This window comes from Perognathus longimembris, chromosome 21 (assembly GCF_023159225.1).
Source record: "Perognathus longimembris pacificus isolate PPM17 chromosome 21, ASM2315922v1, whole genome shotgun sequence".
Classification (NCBI taxonomy): Eukaryota; Metazoa; Chordata; class Mammalia; order Rodentia; family Heteromyidae; genus Perognathus; species Perognathus longimembris.
Genome location: NC_063181.1, coordinates 29,779,739 through 29,800,580, shown reverse-complemented (window position 1 = coordinate 29,800,580; position 20,842 = coordinate 29,779,739). Strand labels below are relative to the sequence as shown.

At 41.6% G+C, this 20,842-nt stretch overlaps 1 protein-coding gene across 8 annotated transcripts; it reads left to right on the top strand.

Annotated features, from left to right (window-relative positions):
* Positions 1-1,310: 1,310 nt before the first annotated feature.
* Positions 1,311-12,558, top strand: Smim19 (small integral membrane protein 19). Of its 8 annotated transcripts, none has more exons than XM_048330581.1 (5): positions 1,311-1,450; positions 3,921-4,014; positions 5,536-5,675; positions 7,411-7,535; positions 12,126-12,558. In XM_048330581.1, exons 3-5 carry the CDS (start codon positions 5,542-5,544, stop codon positions 12,188-12,190), a joined length of 324 nt encoding a protein of 107 aa, XP_048186538.1. In that variant the 5' UTR covers positions 1,311-1,450; positions 3,921-4,014; positions 5,536-5,541; the 3' UTR covers positions 12,191-12,558. The 8 variants fall into 8 exon arrangements, with proteins under 8 accessions (XP_048186538.1, XP_048186536.1, XP_048186541.1 ...); XM_048330579.1 differs by having other exon boundaries at positions 1,321-1,450; positions 3,918-4,014; XM_048330583.1 differs by lacking the exon at positions 1,311-1,450 and adding an exon at positions 1,660-1,781 and having other exon boundaries at positions 3,918-4,014.
* The last annotated feature ends 8,284 nt before the right edge of the window (positions 12,559-20,842 follow it).

The following is a 20,842-nucleotide window of genomic DNA, read 5'->3' as shown; positions in this document are numbered from 1 at the left end:
ACCTAATTCCACATCTAGATACATTCACATCAAACTTATGCACTCCAATATTTTTGAACAATGTGCACATACGCAAAAAGTTATTAAATGAGATAAAAACTATTTACATCATTTGGCACAGGCTTGGCAAAGAATATTCAATACTTTTATTTCTGTTGCTAATTTCCCTTTAGTCTCAAATTAAATGGTTACAAAATTACACACATGATCATGCAGACGTAAACAAACACGTACTGCCTATACACTAATGTATGCTGATACTGGCATGTTACCACACTCACAATCCTAACGCCGTCAAGGCCGAGTTTAATTTTCAGATGCCCCACAAAAAAAGCCACAAAGGCAAGAAAACTTTTGAGGGCACGCCGTGTCAACTGTGAAGCCTTATCTCCGTTTACCAGTGAAGAATACAATCTCTGCGGGGCCCAGTCCGAATTACACTGAGCCGTCAGCTGATCCTGGACACCTCGCTCCAGAGGAATGAATAGGCAGACCTCAAGCACGTGGGCAAGAAGCTGTCCCTTGCCGTGCTGCACCACCCGGGCAAACCCGATCACCTCGAAATCCTACAGAAACGCATCATCGGTCTTTTGCTGGAAAACGCATTTTTCAAGTAACTACAAAAGATATACATGTGTGTGTATGTATGTGTACAATCTCTGAAAGCCATCCAAGCCACCTGCTGTGGTCACCCGGCCACAGTTCATGAACATTTCGGTAGTCTCGGCCACGCGTGGTTTGTTATGAGGGAGAAGGTGCAAATACAGCTCGCAGAGCACGAGCTTCCCGGGGCACACGTGGACACCGACGGTAACCGGAGGCCGCCCCACCACACCGCGGGCCCCCTCGGGTCGACCCCAGCTCGGCCGCACTCCCCGGGCCAGGCCGCCGCCTCCACCCTCGCCCGGGCTCCCAGGCCGAGGGGGCGAGACGCGGCCAGGCCCAGGCAGAGTCCGTCCCGCCGTTCCCCGTCCGCTCCAGCGGAGGCGCCGCGCCGCCCCGCACGCGACTCTGGACCCACGTGGGCGCCCGGCGCGGCGCCCAGGACCCCCGCACGGCGAGCCGCGCCCCGCCGGCCCCGCGCCGCGCCGGCCTCCTCCCGCCGGGTAGGAGCTGCGGGGCGCGCGGGCCGGGCTGCGTCGGGAGGCGGCGACGCGAGGAGGGAAGGGCACCCGCTCCACTCACGCGCCCGGGCGACCCCGGCGCCGCCGCTGAGTCTGCCGCGCACAAAAACTGAAAAGAGGAAAAAGACGGAGAGAAGGAAAAAAAAAAAAAAAAAAAAAAAAAAAAAAGACCTGGCTCCGCGTCTCCTCCGGAAACCGACGGGCCTGCAGGAAATGACGAAGCCGAGGTCGTCCGGGTCCGCTCGGTAACCGGCTCCCGCGCCCGGCGCGCCTCCAGGAACAGCCCCGCGCGCGCGGCCGGCCTCGTGCGCTCCGGAGCCGTCGGCGTGAGTGCGGCCCCGCCCGCCGGCCGCGTCACCGCCCCGCCCCGCCCCGCCCCCGCCGGCCGACCGGCTCGGCTCGGCCGGCTGCGAGCTACCGCGGGCGGGAGCGGGGTGGGGCCCGGGCCGGGGCGGCGGGGGACTCCGGGCGGGAGGCTGACGGGCCGCGGGCCGGGCCGGGTGGGACCCGCAGGCGGGCTGGTGTCACCCGGTGGGGCCGGAGAATCCTCCACCTGCCACCCCCGGGCCCCACCCCATCCCCACCCGGGGCGCGGTGGGCACTCGGGGTAGCCGCTCTGCAGCCAGGGCTGGTGTGAGCGGGCCGGGCGGCGGCCCGGTGAGAGCTCCTGGACCTGGGTGGAGCCCGCTGGGTTCCGTTTCCGTCCGGGATGAGAGCTCTTGGGACTGGGGAGGTGTCTGCCAGAGTTCAGGTTTGGGCCTCCGAAGCGAGTGGCGGCGGCCCCGTGGCTGCTCGGCCTTCGCGGCCTTGGACACGTTGTGTCACCTCCCAGGCCACCCGCACTTCCCCTCCTGGAAGTGGAGCTGGAGAGCCTTCTGTGAGGGCGTCTGCAGACCACACGAGTGTGGCCCCTCCTGCGTCAGCTACCTGGGTCTCCTCGCGGATGGCCTGCTAGCACGTTCTCCTCCACGCAGCCAAACTTCCAGTGTTTCAGGAGTGAGAGAAAGAAAACCCTATTTATTATGCAAAGGATTTTGTTGCTAAGAACTGCCTAAGGGACCCAGTCTGGGTTTGTATCAGAAAAAAAAAAAAAAACAGGTTCTAAGTGAGAGATAAAAATAACATTTTAGTCACGATGACTGGGGATGCTCAATTTTAGAACTGCCTAGACATGGTAGCAGAAGCCCAAGTCAGGACTCTAAATTTAAAACAGGATAAAGTCACATGAGAAAGTCCAGAGGAAAAAAAAAGTCTTATTTTTCCATCTAAAAGTTTATTAACCTAAAAACAAGCTCTAGTTAACTTGATCTGTGAATACTCATGTTTACATGAGACTTACTCTTTCATCTCCCTGATTGAAATAATAGTTACATCATTGGGGAAAATGTTGAGGGAAAAAAGTACATTTTCTCATAAGAACCCTGAATGACATTCTAAAAAGCACATGACTAGCTGTGCTGGTAATGTTGTTGATATATTAACTTGTGAGAAATGGACCATTGTACTAACCCCTGAACATTTTACTTTAGAGTCAAGGGCTGTATGCATTAGCTATTTCACAAGTTTGTGTACGCACGATGGGAGGGGATGAGCAAAGTTCAGGTCACATGTAGGCCCTGGTTTTTGCACTATGACCTTACCATTCTATGTTCCTGACATTCGTGATTGAGGATGGGGCAGGAAGGAAAAGGCTACCCTCTGTGCAAATCTTTCACAACTGAACTCCTAAAAGTAACTCGAGTACATGTCCCTGGAACCATGGAATCGTGAATGCTTACCAGTGATTTTGTATAATATGTGTTGTATAATTGTCATGGTAAAATGTTACCACTCTGGGTCAACAGTAATTAGAAATCTTTTAAAATATATTTGAAAGGTGACAAATCTATAGTAGGAGGAAATCAAGCCCTGGATGGGAATCTACAGTTTATAGAGTGGCACATAAACAGAATTTTGCCAAAGTTGAACTAAGAAAGTAGCCTGGTTCTGTTCAGCTTAGGCATTAGAAAAGAGATGGGAAACACTTCAGTAATATGTCAATTAAATGGTACCTGCATATTGTCCTGGTAGCTGTTGCCATTCTTTTGTCCTATTTCTCCTCTTTTGTTAATATTTCTTAGAAAGCCACTGCTCTTGTCTAGGCTTTCTGTAACATCTTAAGCCATTCTCTATTTTTTTCTTCCAGTACTGGGGCTTGAACTTAGGGTCTGGGAGCGGTTCCTTAGCTTTTTTTTTACTCAAGGCCAGTTCTCTACCACTTAAGCTATGGCTCTACTTCTAGTTGCTTTTTGGTGGTAAATAGGGAATAAGAATCTCGTGGACTTTCTTGCCTTATCTGGCTTTAAAGAACCAGGATCCTCAGATGTTAGCCTCCTGAGTAGCTAGAATTACAGGTGTGAGCTACTGGTGCTTGCCCTCTTTTGGTGTTTTGTTTTTTGTCCTCTTTGTTTTGTTGCCAGACATAATCATTGTTTTCACATGTTTGGGGACCTGTGTTTGCTTAAAATAAAGTGATTGTCATGAGTAGCCATTTAACAAATTCCTCACAGGGTAAGGAAAATTTCTCTGTTGAAAAAAAATTACTATTGGTATCTATTGAATATCAACATTGTCCTTGTGAAAAAAATTAGCCAGGGAACAATAAAAATAGAATTTTAAATTATAAAATATTTTTAAGTTCAATGTTTAAATATTACTTAAATATTCGACTAGACCCAGTTTTAAAATTTTGGCATCAGCAATGGTTGAAATTTCAAAAAATCTTAAGGATAATTATAGTGTCTGCTCTTCCAGAAGCCTCCACCTCTAAAATTGGCTGATTACTAACTACAAATCATAATGGAAGTACAGAGAAACATGAATTCAGTTGTAAACAGTAAGATCTAAACAGGTGAGTATACCACATACCCCTGCACCTTCCACTCAGAGAAGTCCATCTCTAGACTAGAGGAATTGTTTCTAGCTGTTTAATATTTAGATGTTGAGCTTACAATTTTTAAAAAGTCATTCCCTGGCCTTTATTTTTTTTTTTACAAGACCAACAGATTCCAATGGGTGTTTTAGAAAAGTACATCTTGCCATTGCCAGGAGTTTAAGTTAAATGGATATTTTTTGACATTCACTTTATTCTAAATGAGCAGAGCAGGGCCCCAAGATCTGACAGAGACTTCGGGGGTCAGAAAGAGGAAAGCATGGCATCTAGCTTAGAGACAGACAGCTCTTGAAATTTTATTCATTTTATATTGGAACAAGTGAGAAGAAAGAGAAATACATACTTACTAATTGAATATCTACATCAATAAACATTTGGGTGGCTTCCCAGATAGACTGAAAGGCATTTGAGTGGAAGAATTTCAGCAATGCCTTCATTGTTATAGACAGGCTGGATGAAAATGACAAAACATCTTTTTGAACATTCAAGATCCTTTACTTTGTATTAAAAAAGTAAGTCTGTCTTATTCTAAGAAACCATAGTACACTAACACCTATCATTTGTTTCATTGTTTTTATGTGAAACAACACTTCTGTCTTTCCTTCACATAGTAGGTCATTTTACTTGGACTTATCTTTTATGTCTAACATAAGTGAGGTGCTGTGCTTTTATGGAAAAATTTAATTAACTTTTCAAATACAAATATTCTTCTACTTGCGATTTGATACACTTGTGACTGCCACGCAGCTTTCTGGGGGGATGTTCAAAGAATGCACTTCCTTTAGCGAAGTCACAGCTGTATAAATAGCAAAAACTAACTTTTTATCCCATAGTCTTCTCCAGCTAAATTTGGGACAGCAGGTCCAAACTAGACCCAGCTCCAAGCTTGCAGGGGTAGTGGAGGCATATGGAAGAGCAGGGAGTGCTGGCTGGCCCTTCTTTCCTAGGCTACTGTCACAGGAGCCAGGATGTCCCTTTAACATCTCAGATGGGTTGGAATCTGTGTTTTAAAGGATTTTTTCTGCTTTCATTTGGATGTTAGTTACAGTTTAGAAACTGTGCAATAATATTTCATCCTCCATCCTTTTAGCATATTATCTTTTGTTGTACATTTTAACCTTTCTGTAGAGCCTGTAATGTTTTTATGTAAGGGAAATGTGTTATATCCTATAATGAACTTGTTTCTCTTAAAAGACCAGACTAAAATATTTTAGGCCCTTTGGGCAGTAAGGCAAATTGAGGTTATTATGTATGTACTTGGAATCATTTTAAATGTACCCACTTAAGGGGTGATGGGGTAGGGGAACCCACTTAGTGTTAGAGAGAATGCTTTGTATGTGAGAGGTCCTGAGTTCTACCCCTAGCATCTATAGCAATGGTAAGTACCCATTGAGAAATGTGAAGCCAGTTTTGGCTTGCAGGCCATACAGAAATTCTTGGATATGTTTGCAAGCCCTCCGTTCTTCTTTTGTTTCCTAGAGGCCTATGGCTGGAAGTTACGGTGCAATGGGTGATGATGGTTCTATCGATTACACTGTTCATGAGGCCTGGAATGAAGCCACCAATGTGTACTTGATTGTAATCCTTGTTAGCTTTGGGCTCTTCATGTATGCCAAGAGGTAAATTTGCAAGTTATCTCAGAGTAGATAAGAAACTTTCAGTTTAAGAGTCCTGCAGGCTTTTTAAAAAATGTGCTTAATGCTTAAAAATAATTTCAGCAGAAATTTTGTTTCTATTCTGAAAGGGCTTATCTACTCTTGTCTCCTTGATCTGTTTGGCTTTCAAAACCCCATTATTTTAGCTACTTAGAAGGCAATGGTTGGGAAGATCGTAACTCAAAACCAGGTAGACCAACAGTTCAAAAAACCCCCATCTCAACAAAAAATGCTGGGTATAGTGGTGTGTGTCTTTGATCCCAGTTACATGGAGACTGTAGGTAGGAAGATAGTGGCTTGAAGCCCCAAGAAAAAACTCAAGACCCTATCCCAAAGTAAAGGGATGTTCTGGAAGGCATAGGGTACTTGCCTATCAAATATGAACTCAAACCCCAGTATTGCAAAAAGGAAAGGGACAGGAAAGGGAAGGGAAGTTGGTTTAAATCCAGCCTCAGCAGAGCCAGCTGCTGTAAACCTCTAGTGTGAGATCAAAGTTTTTTGTTTGTGTTTTATTTTATTCTGGTCCTGGGGCGTGAACTCAGGGCCTGGATACAGACCTGGAGATTTTTCTGTCAAGGTTAGCACTCTACCACTTGAGCACAGTTCCATGTCCAGCTTTTTTGGTGGTTAATGGAAGATAAGAGTCTCATGGACTTTCTAATAAAAGTTTCCTCTTCCATCCTTCCTGGCTCCTTGCCCCTAAGTGCAGAAAATAACAACAGCAACCATAATAATAATGAAAAATAAGAGAAGGGTGTGCTTTAAGGATGAAAAGCAGTATTAGTTGGACTGAATTGTGTCTACTTATAGCCACATACTTCAGGGAGGCCTCTTCCAAGATTAATGAAAAACATCTGCAGGTAGTTCAGAGCAATGAATACTCCAGAAATACTTTGCGGGAGCTGGGGGGGGGAGGGCTGGAACTAGCTCAGCCCTGACACTGGCTCTCAGTGCACTCACCGTTCTGGCCATGTGGCTGTCCTTAAGCAACCAGACAAGCAGCCACCTGGCTCTAAGCTGTGAGTAGGAGAAAATGCCACATGCCCTCCTTAGTCTGCTTGCAGGTAGCAGCTGTTTTCTAAAGCAAGACACCACCTCTCCACTTACCGTTTTAAAAGCAGAGGCACACTCTTATTTTGTTAAATGCCCCCACTAAGACCATAGTATAATTAAAAAAAAAAACATGTTTGTTCATGAATTTTGCAACTTTAAGGCCTACTGGCATTCAGGGTCTTTTCCAGCCAATAATTTTATCTTTATTAGGATAACTTAAGAACAAGGGTAAATGGGATGTTTTGTTATACATTTTTTTTCCATTTAATGGCTTTTTTAAGGTCAAAATTACTTTTTTTTTATATTAATGGGGCGTTTTTAGCGTTTCTTTTCCTTAACAGCCCCAAGGCTTTACATGACAGCCTGATACTTTCAGTGAAAAAATAATACTTGAGCCAAAGAAATATCTCTTTTTTTTAAATTTCTTTTTGGTACTGGGCATTGAACCCAGGACGTTGTACTTGCTAGGCAAGCGCTTTGCCACTGAGCTACAACCCAGCCCGAGCCAAAGAAATATCTCACAAAGGCAAAATGTAACACAAAGGGGACTTTTAAAATCTAGCTTCTGATTTCCAAGATTTCGAGAATATTGCACACCTATGAACATTCAAACAAACCTTTCTTCTGCTTTGGTTTTGTGTCTTAGGAATAAAAGAAAAATTATGAGGATATTCAGTGTGCCACCTACAGAAGAGACTTTGTCAGAGCCCAACTTTTATGACACAATGAGCAAAATTCGCTTACGACAACAACTGGAAATGTATTCCATCTGTAAGTATATTCTGTGTTTAACTATAGGCATAGCATGGTTTTTGTTTTTTGTTTTGCCAGTCCTGGGCCTTGGACTCAGGGCCTGAGCACTGTAGGCTAGCACTCTACCACTTGAGCCACAGCGCCACTTCTGGCTTTTTCTATATATGTGGTACTGGGGAATTGAACCCAGGGCTTCATGTATACGAGGCAAGCTCTCTTGCCACTAGGCCATATTTCCAGCCCGCATAGCATGTTTTAAATAGTCTCTGGGATTGATTCTTAGCAAAAGGTTATAAAAATAGATGGTTATATAAAAGTTAGTGTCTTTTGTCAGAAATTATCAGAAAGTGCCAGAAATTGTCAGAAAGTGCCTTTCAGCAAAGGCACTTTACCTTGGTGTGAGTACCACTGTGCTTGCAGCACTGAGCACTGCCAACACTAGTAAATGGGATGTGAAGAAGAAACAGTTGAGAACACATGGAGCTGCAAGGAATTGCACATCTACGCTATAGCTTTTTATCCTCCATTTAAAAGAGTGAGGTGTGCTGTCCCTTGTGTCTGCTAAGTGAGCAACATGTACATATCCTAGCATTCTGTAAAGTCAAGTGACCAGAACATCTTCATTATCCCCATCAGTGAAAACACTCTATGTAAACATGGAAAGAGGCACGGGAATATGCACAAACATGGGAATATGCTTATTGACGTCTCTTGCTTTCATGGCTACCATTTGGGGTTTCTGGAGAAAAGATTTGTTAATTTTAAAGAAAAATGTCCACAGTAAAAACTTAATTCTATGTGTGTACATACATAAAAAGAAGCAAAGCAGGATGAACAGCAAGATGTTACTAGCATGTTTCAGGCCTACTGGAACTTCAGTGAATGTAAGTGTATATAATATACTGACAAGTACTCTTTATAAAGTGGTATATTTTCATATAATCTGCATTCTCAATTATTGCTAATACCTAACACACTATAAATGCTATGTAAGTGGCTGTTGTACCATGTTTAGGGACTACAACAACAGAAAAGTTCAGTACAAATATTTTTTTTCAATTCATGGTTGAATCCATGAACACTGAGGGTCTGCTGTTCATATATCAGTTAGGTAGAACCTGGAACCTTTCCTCTGAATAGATTGTATCCAAAGGATTAGCAACAGTGGTTACTTTGGGGAGAAAATAGGGAGGTGTGCTTGTTAAAAGATACCCAAGTGGGAGGGAAGACACTTTCTTTCTTTCTTTTTTTTTTTGCCAGTCCTGGGGCTTGGACTCAGGGCCTGAGCAGTGTCCATGGCTTCTTTTTGCTCAAGACTAGCATTCTACCACTTGAGCCACAGTACCACTTCTGGCCTTTTCTATATATGTGGTGGTGAGGAATCAAACCCAGGGCTTCATGTATATGAGGTGAGCAGTCTTGCCACTAGGCCATATTCCCAGCCTGGCAAGACACTTTTCACTGCCTTTTACCCTTTTGCTCCTTCTGCATTTGGCACGATAAGCATGTCATCAGTGCAAAATAAGAAATAAAACTTAACATAATTCGTGGTAGTCACAAATATCTGCAGATGAATGGATAAATACAATATGCTTCCTACATATAATAGAATGTTACTCAGTTTTTAAAAATTTTTATTGTCAAACTGATGTACAGAGAGGTTATAGTTTCATATGTTAGGCATTGGATACATTTCTTGTACTTTGTTACTTCCTCCCTCATTCCCCCCTCCCCCCTTTCCCTTTCCCCCATGAGTTGTTCAGTTGATTTACACCAAACAGTTTTGCAAGTATTGCTTTTGTAGCCATTTGTCTTTTTAGCCTGTGTCTCTCGAAAGAAAGGGAATTCTGACCTATGCTATCACATAAATGAACCTTGAAGACAATATGCAATAAGTGAAATAAGCCAGTTTAAAAGGATAAAATACCATATTATTTCACTCATATGAGGTAGATCATAGAAACAGAAAGAATCGTGGTTGTCAGGGCTGAGAAAGGAAGCTTGTAGGAAGCTGTTGTTTAGCAGATACAGAGTTAAGTTTGGATGGATCGTGGTAGTATTTGCTTAGCAGCATAAGTGTTCTTGCCATTATGAACTCTATACCTAAAATGGTTAAGATGACAAATTTTGTGTATATTTCACAACAATAAAAATACTTTAAAAGTTTAAATATTTTAAAAATATATCAAGCCATGGGGCTGGCGATATGGCCTAGTGGCAAGAGTGCCTGCCTCGTATACATGAGGCCCTGGGTTCGATTCCCCAGCACCACTTATACAGAAAATGGCCAGAAGTGGCGCTGTGGCTCAAGTGGCAGAGTGCTAGCCTTGAGCAAAAAGAAGCCAGGGACAGTGCTCAGGCCCTGAGTCCAAGCCCCAGGACTGGCCAAAAAAAAAAAATATATATATATATCAAGCCAAAAAGAAAATTAGAAGTAAAGGGCCAAAGACATGGCTCAGTGGTAGGGCACTTGCCCAGCAAGTGCAGTGGCCTGGACTCAGTCCCAAGTACTGCTTAGAAAAAGAAAGTTATAAGCAAAGGATGGACTCAGTCCTCAGTACTGCCTAGAAAAAGAAATGACAAGCAAAGGATGAAGGTTTTTATTGATGCTTATTCAAGACAGACGCTCTCTGATGAAAGGGGTGACACTGATCAAGATGGATTGTACTTACATACTGACATGTTGAATTGAAACCTCCTTGTACAACTACTTAAAGTGAATAAGTAGATAAGACAGAAATTCTCTCTTACCAATAATATCTTCATGATATAAATAAACCCATTTTTGGTGAGACTAAATTTATCAGAATTTCTGTTTGCAAGGTGTTCTCTTTTCTTTTCCATTTGCTATTGCTGGTGTAACAAATAACCACAAACTTGGTGACTTAACACAATACAAATGCATTGTCAATCACTTTCATGGTTAAAAGTCCTATAACAGTTTCACTGAGCTGAAATCAGAGTAAGCAGGGTTCCATTTTTCTGGATGCTTTAGGGAAAAATCTGTCTCCTTACTATCTCACAGCTTTTAAATCTGCCTCCATTCTCTGGTTATGATCTACTTCCTGTATCTTCTGTACACACATTTTCCCCTCTCTGTGAATTTAGAGCCAGGAAAGGGTCTCTGATTTCAGGAGTCAATGAAATTGCTTTGGACTGAGTAATCTTCCCATCTCAAGTCTCTTACATCCATCATATCTTCAAGTTCCTGTGAAGTGCTCTATAAAGCAACAGTCACAAATTGTGGAGGCTGTCTTATGGACATCTTTGATAGTCATTCTCATAAATAAGAATAAATGTTTGGATTTACACATGTACTGAATTCTAGTATAATAGATCACTGTTAGGGTTCATGATATATTTTGTTTTGAGAAAGTCTGCCAATTCAAGAGGAAATAACAAAGTGCTTTTTCTTTCTTTTTTTTTTTTTTTTGCCAGTCCTGGGCCTTGGACTCAAGGCCTGAGCACTGTCCCTGACTTCTTCCCGCTCAAGGCTAGCACTCTGCCACTTGAGCCACAGCGCCGCTTCTGGCCGTTTTCTGTATATGTGGTGCTGGGGAATCGAACCTAGGGCCTCGTGTATCCGAGGCAGGCACTCTTGCCACTAGGCTATATCCCCAGCCCAAAGTGCTTTTTCTTAAGGGAAACTTCCAGTTATGAGCTTTAAAGCCACAAAGATTCTTATCCAAGTAGTATAAACAAGTACTAACTCTTAGCTAGGTAAAACTTAAGGAGGGAGGTTGAAAGTTTTAAAGCTAAGCAGTTGAATGACTTAAACAAAGATTGTTCATCTCTACATCATCTTTAGTTTCAGGTTAAGATGGCTTTTCTTCAATAACTATTTCTTATATATTTTTCTTAAGTTGATAATGATTACATTTATGTTGAATAATTCTATTGGGCATATAAATAAAAATGTAGTCAAATTCTTATGGTTTGAGCAAAATCATTATTAGCTTAAGGTGGAATAAAGAGTAAGAAATAAATTATAAAACATTAGTAGCTTAATGTTTACCCTATATTATATTTATTTTTTAGATGATAGGGAAATTTATTAGAAAAGAGATATGCCAAAGAAGCACAGCACATGGCATAAATATGCCATAGAAATACCCTGTGTTCTAAAGTTCTGAGTAATACTAACACATGAATAATAGTAAAGTGGACATGAGCAGTTCTGAGAATTAGATATCCTGTAATGGGGGAAATTAACTTCCTGTAAAGAAACAGAGTTGTAGCGAGGCACTGGTGGTCACACTTGTAATCCTAGCTACTTAAGAGGCTGATATCAGGATTGTCGTTCAAAGCCAGCTAAGGCAGGAAAATCTGCAAAACTCTTTATCTCCATTTAACACCAAAAGAACAAAAGTAGAGGTATAGCTCAAGTGATAGAGCACCAACCTTGAGTGCAAAAATAGCTAAAAGACTGTCCTGGCCCTGATTTCAAGTCCCAGTACCAACATACAGACACACACACACGTGCACATACACACACAAGAATAGCTTAATTTTAAACTAATTATTTACTGAGAATCATAGCTCTGATTTAATGAATAACTAGGAATTATTTTGCATTTATTAATTTTATCTGTCTTTTTTTTTCAATAGCAAGGAAGTATGACTATCAGCAGCCACAAAGCCAAGCTGACAGTGTGCAGCTGTCTTTAGAATGAATGAGCAGCAGAGAGAATTGAGAAGCTTTGCAACAACATGCTCCCCATTCTTCTTCAACAAAAACATCATGTCTGCAATGAATTCTGTTCTTATAAAGTCATTTTACTTGTGACTTCCCCCCATTTTTTGTATTAGGTGTTGATTTTCTAATTGCTTTTCTTGATCATTTGTTACACAGTACAAAAGGGCTCAGATGGCCTGAACACATACAAGTCCTACATACTCAGGAAAATGAGGGAAATGAGCATGACCAGAGAGGTTTCCCTTGTGAGAATCAGTAAGAAACAAAACCTACCTGTGGAAGCAAGAATCCTGGAGCTTGTGCCACCTTTGTTAGAATGTTTTTGCAAATTAAAATCTCGTCATTGGAATAACTTCCTCTTAGATTTCTTTGTGATAAGTTAATATCAATAACAGAACACTTGTGTTCTTCTTGCTCTTAATGACTTTAACTCCATTAGTGATCATTGCTTTTACAGGACTGCTGTAGTATGCTATAGAGATAGTGTTTTGTTCATCTGGAAGCATCTGCTAGCTTTCTTTTTTTTTTTTTTTTGGCCAGTCCTGGGCCTTGGACTCAGGGCCTGAGCACTGTCCCTGGCTTCCTTTTGCTCAAGGCTAGCACTCTGCCACTTGAGCCACAGCGCCACTTCTGGCCATTTTCTGTATATGTGGTGCTGGGGAATCGAACCCAGGGCCTCATGTATACAAGACAAGCTCTCTTGCCACTAGGCCATATCATATCCCCAGCCCTATCTGCTAGCTTTCTAGCTCTGGGTTTCCCCCTTCATCATGTTCCCAGGAGGAGTTTTATTTTGTCTTGCTTCAGTCCTGTTCTGTCGGGACTGGCTTCTCTCGGCCAGGCTGGCCCATACTTTGGGCAGATGGGCTCCTGTCTTGGTTTTGGCCATTTGCCTTCTCAGTCATACCACTATAGCTGTTCAGTGTTGCAGTCTAATTTCTTCTGCTTTTCCAACATAAGAAGTTTCTTGGAAGACCCCTCTTGTCTTATGCCATTTTTTGTACATTTTATTGTACAATGAAGTTTTTTTGCCTAATTTTCCATATTTATCTAAATAAAAGCTGGCTGAAGATAGTAGTTGGGAAGTTCTGTTATTCATGTAACTCAAAGACTGCCTCTGAATTAAGGCTAATTTTACTCTTAATTTTTTTTTTTTTTTTTTTTTTTTTTGCCAGTCCTGGGCCTTGGACTCAGGGCCTGAGCACTGTCCCTGGCTTCTTCCCGCTCAAGGCTAGCACCCCGCCACTTGAGCCACAGCGCCGCTTCTGGCCGTTTTCTGTATATGTGGTGCTGGGGAATTGAACCTAGGGCCTCGTGTATCCGAGGCAGGCACTCTTGCCACTAGGCTATATCCCCAGCCCTACTCTTAATTTTAATAGTCTTATTTCCAGTACTGCTTCCTTTTCTCTTTGTTTTGTTTTTGTTTCTGTTTTGGTTTTGAGACAGGGTCTATGTAGCCCAGGCTGGCCTCAAACTTGTGATTCTCCCACCTCTACTTCCAGAATGTTAGAATTATAGGCATGCATTATCATGCCTATCCTTTTCTTCTTTTTAATATGAAATTAAACATGCAATTTTTAGTAAAAATTAAGGTTTAGACCAAATAAAAACTTTCTGGAAAATTACATTTACTTTAAAAATATTTATATCTCTCTCTCTGTATCTCTCTACATGTTATATATTATATATTACAAGATACTTAGTTGGCCAACTGGCTAGAAGAGACAGAGTAGCCAGGGGACAATCTTAAACTTTTCTTAGTCTTAGGGGAAATCTCCAGTGTTTTCATGAGCAGAGAACTTAATGGGGAGCAGCAGTGTTTAGGAACACTGATGTTGTACCATCTGGACACAGTACAAAACTGGCTATTTTGAATTATTTGTAAAAATAATGTACAGAATAAATAGAAATCACAATGAAATTGTTTTATTTGCATCTACTAGATAGAGACAGACATATCTAAAAAGTGAAAGAAAGATGAGTGAGCCACAAACTTTGGCAAGTAGGAGGATGAATTCCTCATTTTTTCCTTAAAGCTAAATGTGGGAATCACAACATCCTACTGGCAGGAACAGCAGCAGGTCCAACTTTGAAGTCTTCCTGCTTCCCCAGCTGAGCTGGGTGGGAGAAGAGTGGAAGCTCTGCAGTCACAGTTCAAAGTGATACCAGCTGACCCACCAAGGAGTCCACAGAACTGTTTTCTTTGGAATCAAAATGGAGTGACTAAGAAGCTAGTAATGAGCACTCCTTTATTTCTTCACCCTCTTTAAGATTCAGCATAAGCACTGTTAACACACAACAGCCAAGCTATGGAGACAATCCAGATGCCCCACTACAGATGAATGGATCCAAAAAACAGGATACCCGTGCACAGTGGAATTCTACAAAGCTATTAGAAATGATGAAATAATGGCATTTGCAGGGAAATGGACAGGACTAGAACAAATCATTTTGAGTGAGACAAGCCAAGAACAGAGACAAATGGCCCATGGTTTCCCTGATATGCAGGTGTTAGAATTAACTGTTTTTTGTCTTTTCTTTTTTGGTACTGGGGATCGAACCCAGGATGTTGCACTTGCTAGGTAAGCACTTTGCCACTGAGCTACATCCCAGCCCTCGGGTGTTAGAATTAAATAGCAAAGAGACATGACAAAACAGGACCCAAGATACCAATTCACCGTGAGACCAAAAATGGACATTCTAGGGAGAAATGCACCAAAAAGTAAGACCCAAACGATACTTCACATGTACCTAAAATAATATTCAGACTGAAAAGAACTCCAAAGATAAGGAGGCAAAGGTCCTCTTCTTAATTAGTCTTACAGTGTTTAGAAGACCCTATATTCTTTACCTCACACATGGCGTATATACGTGCACATCTGAGGGAAACAGGGAGGAGGGCACAGAATGAGTGGAAAGCATATGAAATACAGTACAGGGGACCTAACAGCTGCAACGGACATTGATTAAAGCAAACTAAGCAACTCAAAAGGAAAGAAATGTATACATCAACTAACCTGGAAGAATTTTTTTTTTTGCCAGTCCTGGGGCTTGAACTTAGGGCCTGAGCACTGTCCCTGGCTTCTTTTTGCTCAGTGCTAGTACTCTGCCATTTGAGCCACAGTGCCACTTCTGGCTTTTTCTATGTATGTGGTGCTGAGGATTCAAACCCAGGGCTCCATGTATGCAAGGCAAACAACTCTACCACTAGGCCATATTCCCAGCCCCAAGAGATTGTTTTATTGTTAATATTCATAGAGTTCATTAGCATTGTAAACTAGAATGACAATATTCATCATTGGGAAAGTTAAAAAAAGATGAAAGCGGGCTGGGGATATGGCCTAGTGCCAAGAGCACTTGCCTTGTATACTTGAAGTCCTGGGTTCGATTCCCCAGCACCACATATACAGAAAATGGCCAGAAGTGGCGCTGGGACTCAAGTGGCAGAATGCTAGCCTTGAGCAAAAAGAAGCCAGGGACAGTGCTCAGGCCCTGAGTCCAAGGCCCAGGACTGGCAAAAAAAAAAAAAAAAAAAGATGAAAGCAAGTGGAGTTGGGGGGAGGGAAGGTGGGAGAAGAATGAGGAAGGGGGTAACAAGTATGACAAGAAATGTATTCACTACCTTATGTATGTAACTATAACCCCTCTGTACAACACCTTTTTTAAAATTAAATTTTGTTGACAAGGTGTTGTGCAAAAGGGGTACAGTTAAATAATAGGGCAGTGAGTACATATCTTGTGGAATTTTACATCCTCGTTTTTCTTTCCCTTCCCTAGATCAGGTAAGCATATATACAATACCCAGTGTACCAAAATCATATACAGTAACCACGTGGCATACACCAAAGGAAATTCTGTACAACCTCTTGACAATAAAAAAAAGATTAGTCATAGGCACTGGTCAGCCTCTGTGGGCTCCCAGCTTGAGTATGTTAGATGACAGGATAATTATCTGATGCCAGCCAGCTGCACCAAGGGAATAAATTAGCCTCCAAAGGGCACAGATGTTTGCTATTGGCATCACACTATGTCAGGTTGAGCTATTGGCATGATTCACCTCAAATGCAAGTTTTAGAGTAAAATAGTGAAGTCAAGTTTATGCATTCTATAGAAATGAGGTTAAAAATGATGCCAATAAAAGTAATTTCAGATAGTAAAGACATAAGAATAAATTTAGTCTGGAAAATATCATTAAGAAGTGAAGGGACAAGAGTTGTAATGGAGGCAACACTCCATGTAACATTCCATGGGTGGACACATAACCTGGGATAGTGAGACACCACCCTCTTCCATGGGATATTCTGATGCAAGAGCAGAATCAGAATGAAAATAGGTACCAGAAAACTAAATGGAAATAAAGGCACATAGCTTACCTCTACCCTCGCTTCAAAATGGGATCATATTATAAGGACTGGTACTTAGTTTGTTTCCTGCTTAATTCCCTAAGAAAGATAGAATCAAACTTACAGAGAAAGCAAAAGGTCTCCACCCAATTTTGTGACCCTTGCCATCCTTCTCTATGCTGTGGGGACTGGACAGGCCTGTGTGAGGATACACCACCAACAATGCGAAGTGAGTTGAGAACCAAGGTGCAGAGCACTTGAAGACTTCTGGAGCAAAGATGGAAACTTTCCTTGACCTCTCTGTAAGAATTCAACGTCGGATTCTGTACTAATGTATCCCCTACCTTTATGTACACACAGTAAATCACTAAAATCGCTTATTCAAATAAGTAACATTCCGCCTTGTAGATAGAAAGGTAAGATGAGAGAAGCCACTCCCTGGCCAACTGCATAAGACGGGCAGGTGTATGCCATTTTTCACCTGCTTCATGTTTAATGTTTATGGCTCCAGAGTTTCCGCTCTTCCAAACAGAGACAATGAAGATCTTGCTTAGGGACTCCATCTCTAGGATTTCCAATAAAATGTCTTTTTAAAAAACAGATTTCAGATTAGCTGAAGCAAGATGATTGCATCAAGCTACAACCAGCTTGATGTTAAGATGTACCTGCAAATACTTTTGGCTTAGGAAATCTTAATCTCTTAAGAAAATGCACCACATAAATGTACTTATGAGAACAAATAAATGGATTTGCATTATTTTCAATGTGGGAGGAAGAGATTGTAAGTGTCTCTGAGTGCCATTTTATCTAAGTTTTAAAAAATCAACATGTAGCTCAGTGTAGAGTGCTTGACTGGCATGTACAAGGACCTGGTCTCAGGCACCAAACAAGACAGACAAACACACAGACACACATAAATATTTTAAGAGCCAGGATAATTCAAGTGACTATCATGTAATTCTTATTTCTGAGATTTCTAGCACCCTTGTTAGCATAGTAACAGGCCCAAAGTAAGCAACTCAGGAAATAATTTCATTCGTTTACTTGTAAATGGTTGTGGAATTGATGTTTTAAAGAAATGTTTGTTGGTGCTGCTTCTGGTAGTGATTGTGGCAGACTCACTATTGCTGGTAATGACTGTGAGATCAGCACAAATATTTTAAAACAACTATCTGCAGGTTAACATTTGATGAGAAGGAAGGCAACGCTTTTTTTCTGAATAATTACTTATTTATTGTCAAAGTGATGCACAGAGGGGTTACAGTTTCATACGTAAGGCAGTAGGTACATTTCTTGTACAATTTGTTACCTCCTCCCTCATTTTCCCCCTCCCCTTTCCCCTTCCCTTTCCCCCCATAAGTTGTATAGTTGGTTTAGACCAAATAGTTTTATAAGTATTGCTTTTGGGGTCGTTTGTCTTTTTACCCTTTGTCTTTTGATTTTGATATTCCCTTTCCCTTCCCTAGTTCTAATACCACTATATGCATGCAGTATCCAGGGTACTCAGATGAGATTCAGTGATAGCTCAGGGACAACCACAGGAAAGGGATACAAGAGGATCATCAACAAAATAAAAAGCTATGGTTTCACATGGCATGTTGAAAATAATTACAACAGTGATATAACTTGTTTCCATAACATGGAGTTCATTTCACTTAGATCATCTTATGTGTTCATAAGGGCATAGCTATTGGGCTCTTGTGATCCTGTGCTGTGACTAGCCTAAACCTGTGCTAATTATTCCCTATGAGGGAAACCGTAGAGTCCATGTTTCTTTGGGTCTGGCTCACTTCACTTAGTATAATTTTTTCCAAGTCCTTCAGTTTCCTTATGAATGGGACAATGTCATTCTTTCTGATAGAGGTATAAAATTCCATTGTGTATATGTACCACATTTTCCTGATCCACTCGTCTACTGAAGGGGCATCTGGGCATCTGGGGCATCCATATTTTAGCAATGACAAATTGGGAAGGCACCTCTTGACGGGGGACTGTACGGGTTGAGATTTGTGTTTCTATGAAGGGCAAAGGTTCAGAAGTAAGCTAGAACTCAAGCAGAAAGCTGCAGAAATAGGACGACAGAGTTCATGGCTTCTAGGAGGCTGGAACTGAGGGGAACAGAAAGAAGCATACCATACTGGAGAAGCGACAAAATCTGCATATAAGTGCCACAAAGTCCTTGGCTGATCCATGGACTGCAAGGAAGACTCTCAGGAGCCTGGAAGAAAGAAACACCTGAAGGCTGGAAGTGCTAAGCAGTTTTCAGCTGCTTCCCACATAAGCCTGCTTCCTGCCAGATTAGATTAACTACCTTCTAGAACAAAAGTCAGCACTTTTCAGAATAAGTTGAAAACCTTGAGATGCCACACCCCATGTCTAGTATATAAGAAAAAGTTATAGGAATGGAAGAACAGGAAAATGAGACTCACACTTGGGAAAATAAAATAAAAAATAAGGTCACATTCAAGAGAAAAAGCAATCAACATAAACGGATTTCCAAATGACTCAGATTGGGCTGGGAATATGGCCTAGTGGCAAGAGTGCTTGCCCCAAATGACTCAGATATTGAATTGCCTAAGAAGAAATTGAAAGCAGTTATTATACCAGACTTCTAGGCCATACGGCACCTGACTTTTGAGAGTTCCAACAAATTAGGTCCATCCACTTGACCCAGATATCATATGGAAAAAGAAATGGTGAAAATTGGGAAAGGAATTTAATCAGTATAGCTAAATCAAGAAGATCAAGCCTCCACCCCATTTTTAGGGTACTGATATGAGTTTCAGGTGTAAGTAGATTTTTAGGGTACTGATATGAGTTTCAGGTGTAAGTAGAAGAACTGATGTAGGGGGTTAAAGGCATGACTATTGAATAGTCTTGGTCAAGCTGTGGTCTAGATTATTATTTCAGTTCTGGTTCTGGGAAGCTCTAGTTTAGTCTTACAGCTTGAGGTGACATTTCAGGTGCCGGGTAAGATAGTTGTGCCTGCTTGGAGGCAAGCAGTCTCATCATGGAGTGATGTGCCTGAAGGCTCTATTGTTCCTGGTATCCAACATGACTGCCATGATTGAAGATTTTTCCAGGAGTCTGGAAAAGGCTTGAAAATATCTTAGTAAATGTAAGGCGAATCCACCTGGTATTTACATATATACATGCATATAAGTATACATGTATACATATGTATGGTACTTGTGTGAGTTTAAGGCCTCATGCTCATTAGGCAAGTGATTTGCCACTTGAGCCATACCCTCATCTTCTTCTTTTCATTTTTTGCTTTAGTTATGTTTTGTATAGTGTCTCAAGGTTTTGCCTGGGGCTGGTCTCAGACACAGTCCTCCTACCTACTCCTACTATGTGGCTGGGATCGCAGATGTGTACCATTATGCCTACTTTATTATCTGAGATTAAGGTCTCGCTGACTTTTTCTTGGGCTAGCCTTGAACCATAATTTCTGCCTTTTGAGAATCTAGAATGTCAACTATGTGCCAGGCCCGTTATAGACATTCTTTAAGTGGTTAACTTGCATATGTGCACAGCTAAGCAGGAATCTGACCCAACGTTCTGGAAGACAGACAAATGAAGGCAGAGATGTCAAACTTTATTCTTATTACTTACTGTGTACCTGCAGGCCCAAGTGGAGTTATTGCTTATTAGCAAAAGTAGACTCCAAGTCCTGTTATTACTACAAAAATGTTTAAACAACATACTTTGAGGCAAATGACAATTTAAAGGATTTGTAAGCATTAGGTTTGCTACACATGAATGCTAAAGACAGTTCTTTGACCTAAAGAGATATGATAGCATATGGAAAACTCAGATTTAAGCAAACTAGAAGCATAATGAACAAACATATGGGGAGAGGTTATGATAGAATTAGTGGGCGCTTTTAGAAAGTTGGGATTAAAATCATTTACAAGTTCCTTATATTATTGTAACACTTTTATGAGCTCAAAATTGATTTGTTTTAGCTGGGTATCAGTGGCTCATGCATGTAATCCTAGCTATTCAGGAGGGTGACATATGAGGACTGTAGTTCAAAGCCAGCCTAGGCAGGAAAGTCTCCGAGACTCTCATCTCCAATTACCCACCAAAATTATGGAAATGAAACTGTGTCTCAAATGATAGAGCACCAGCCTTGAATGAAAAAGCTAAGAGATAGCACTTAGACCCTGAATTCAACCCACAGTACTGGCATTAAAAAAAAATTGCTTTTGGGGGGGCTGGGAATATGGCCTAGTGGTAGAGTGCTTTTGCATACATGAATCCCTGGGTTTGATTCCTCAGCA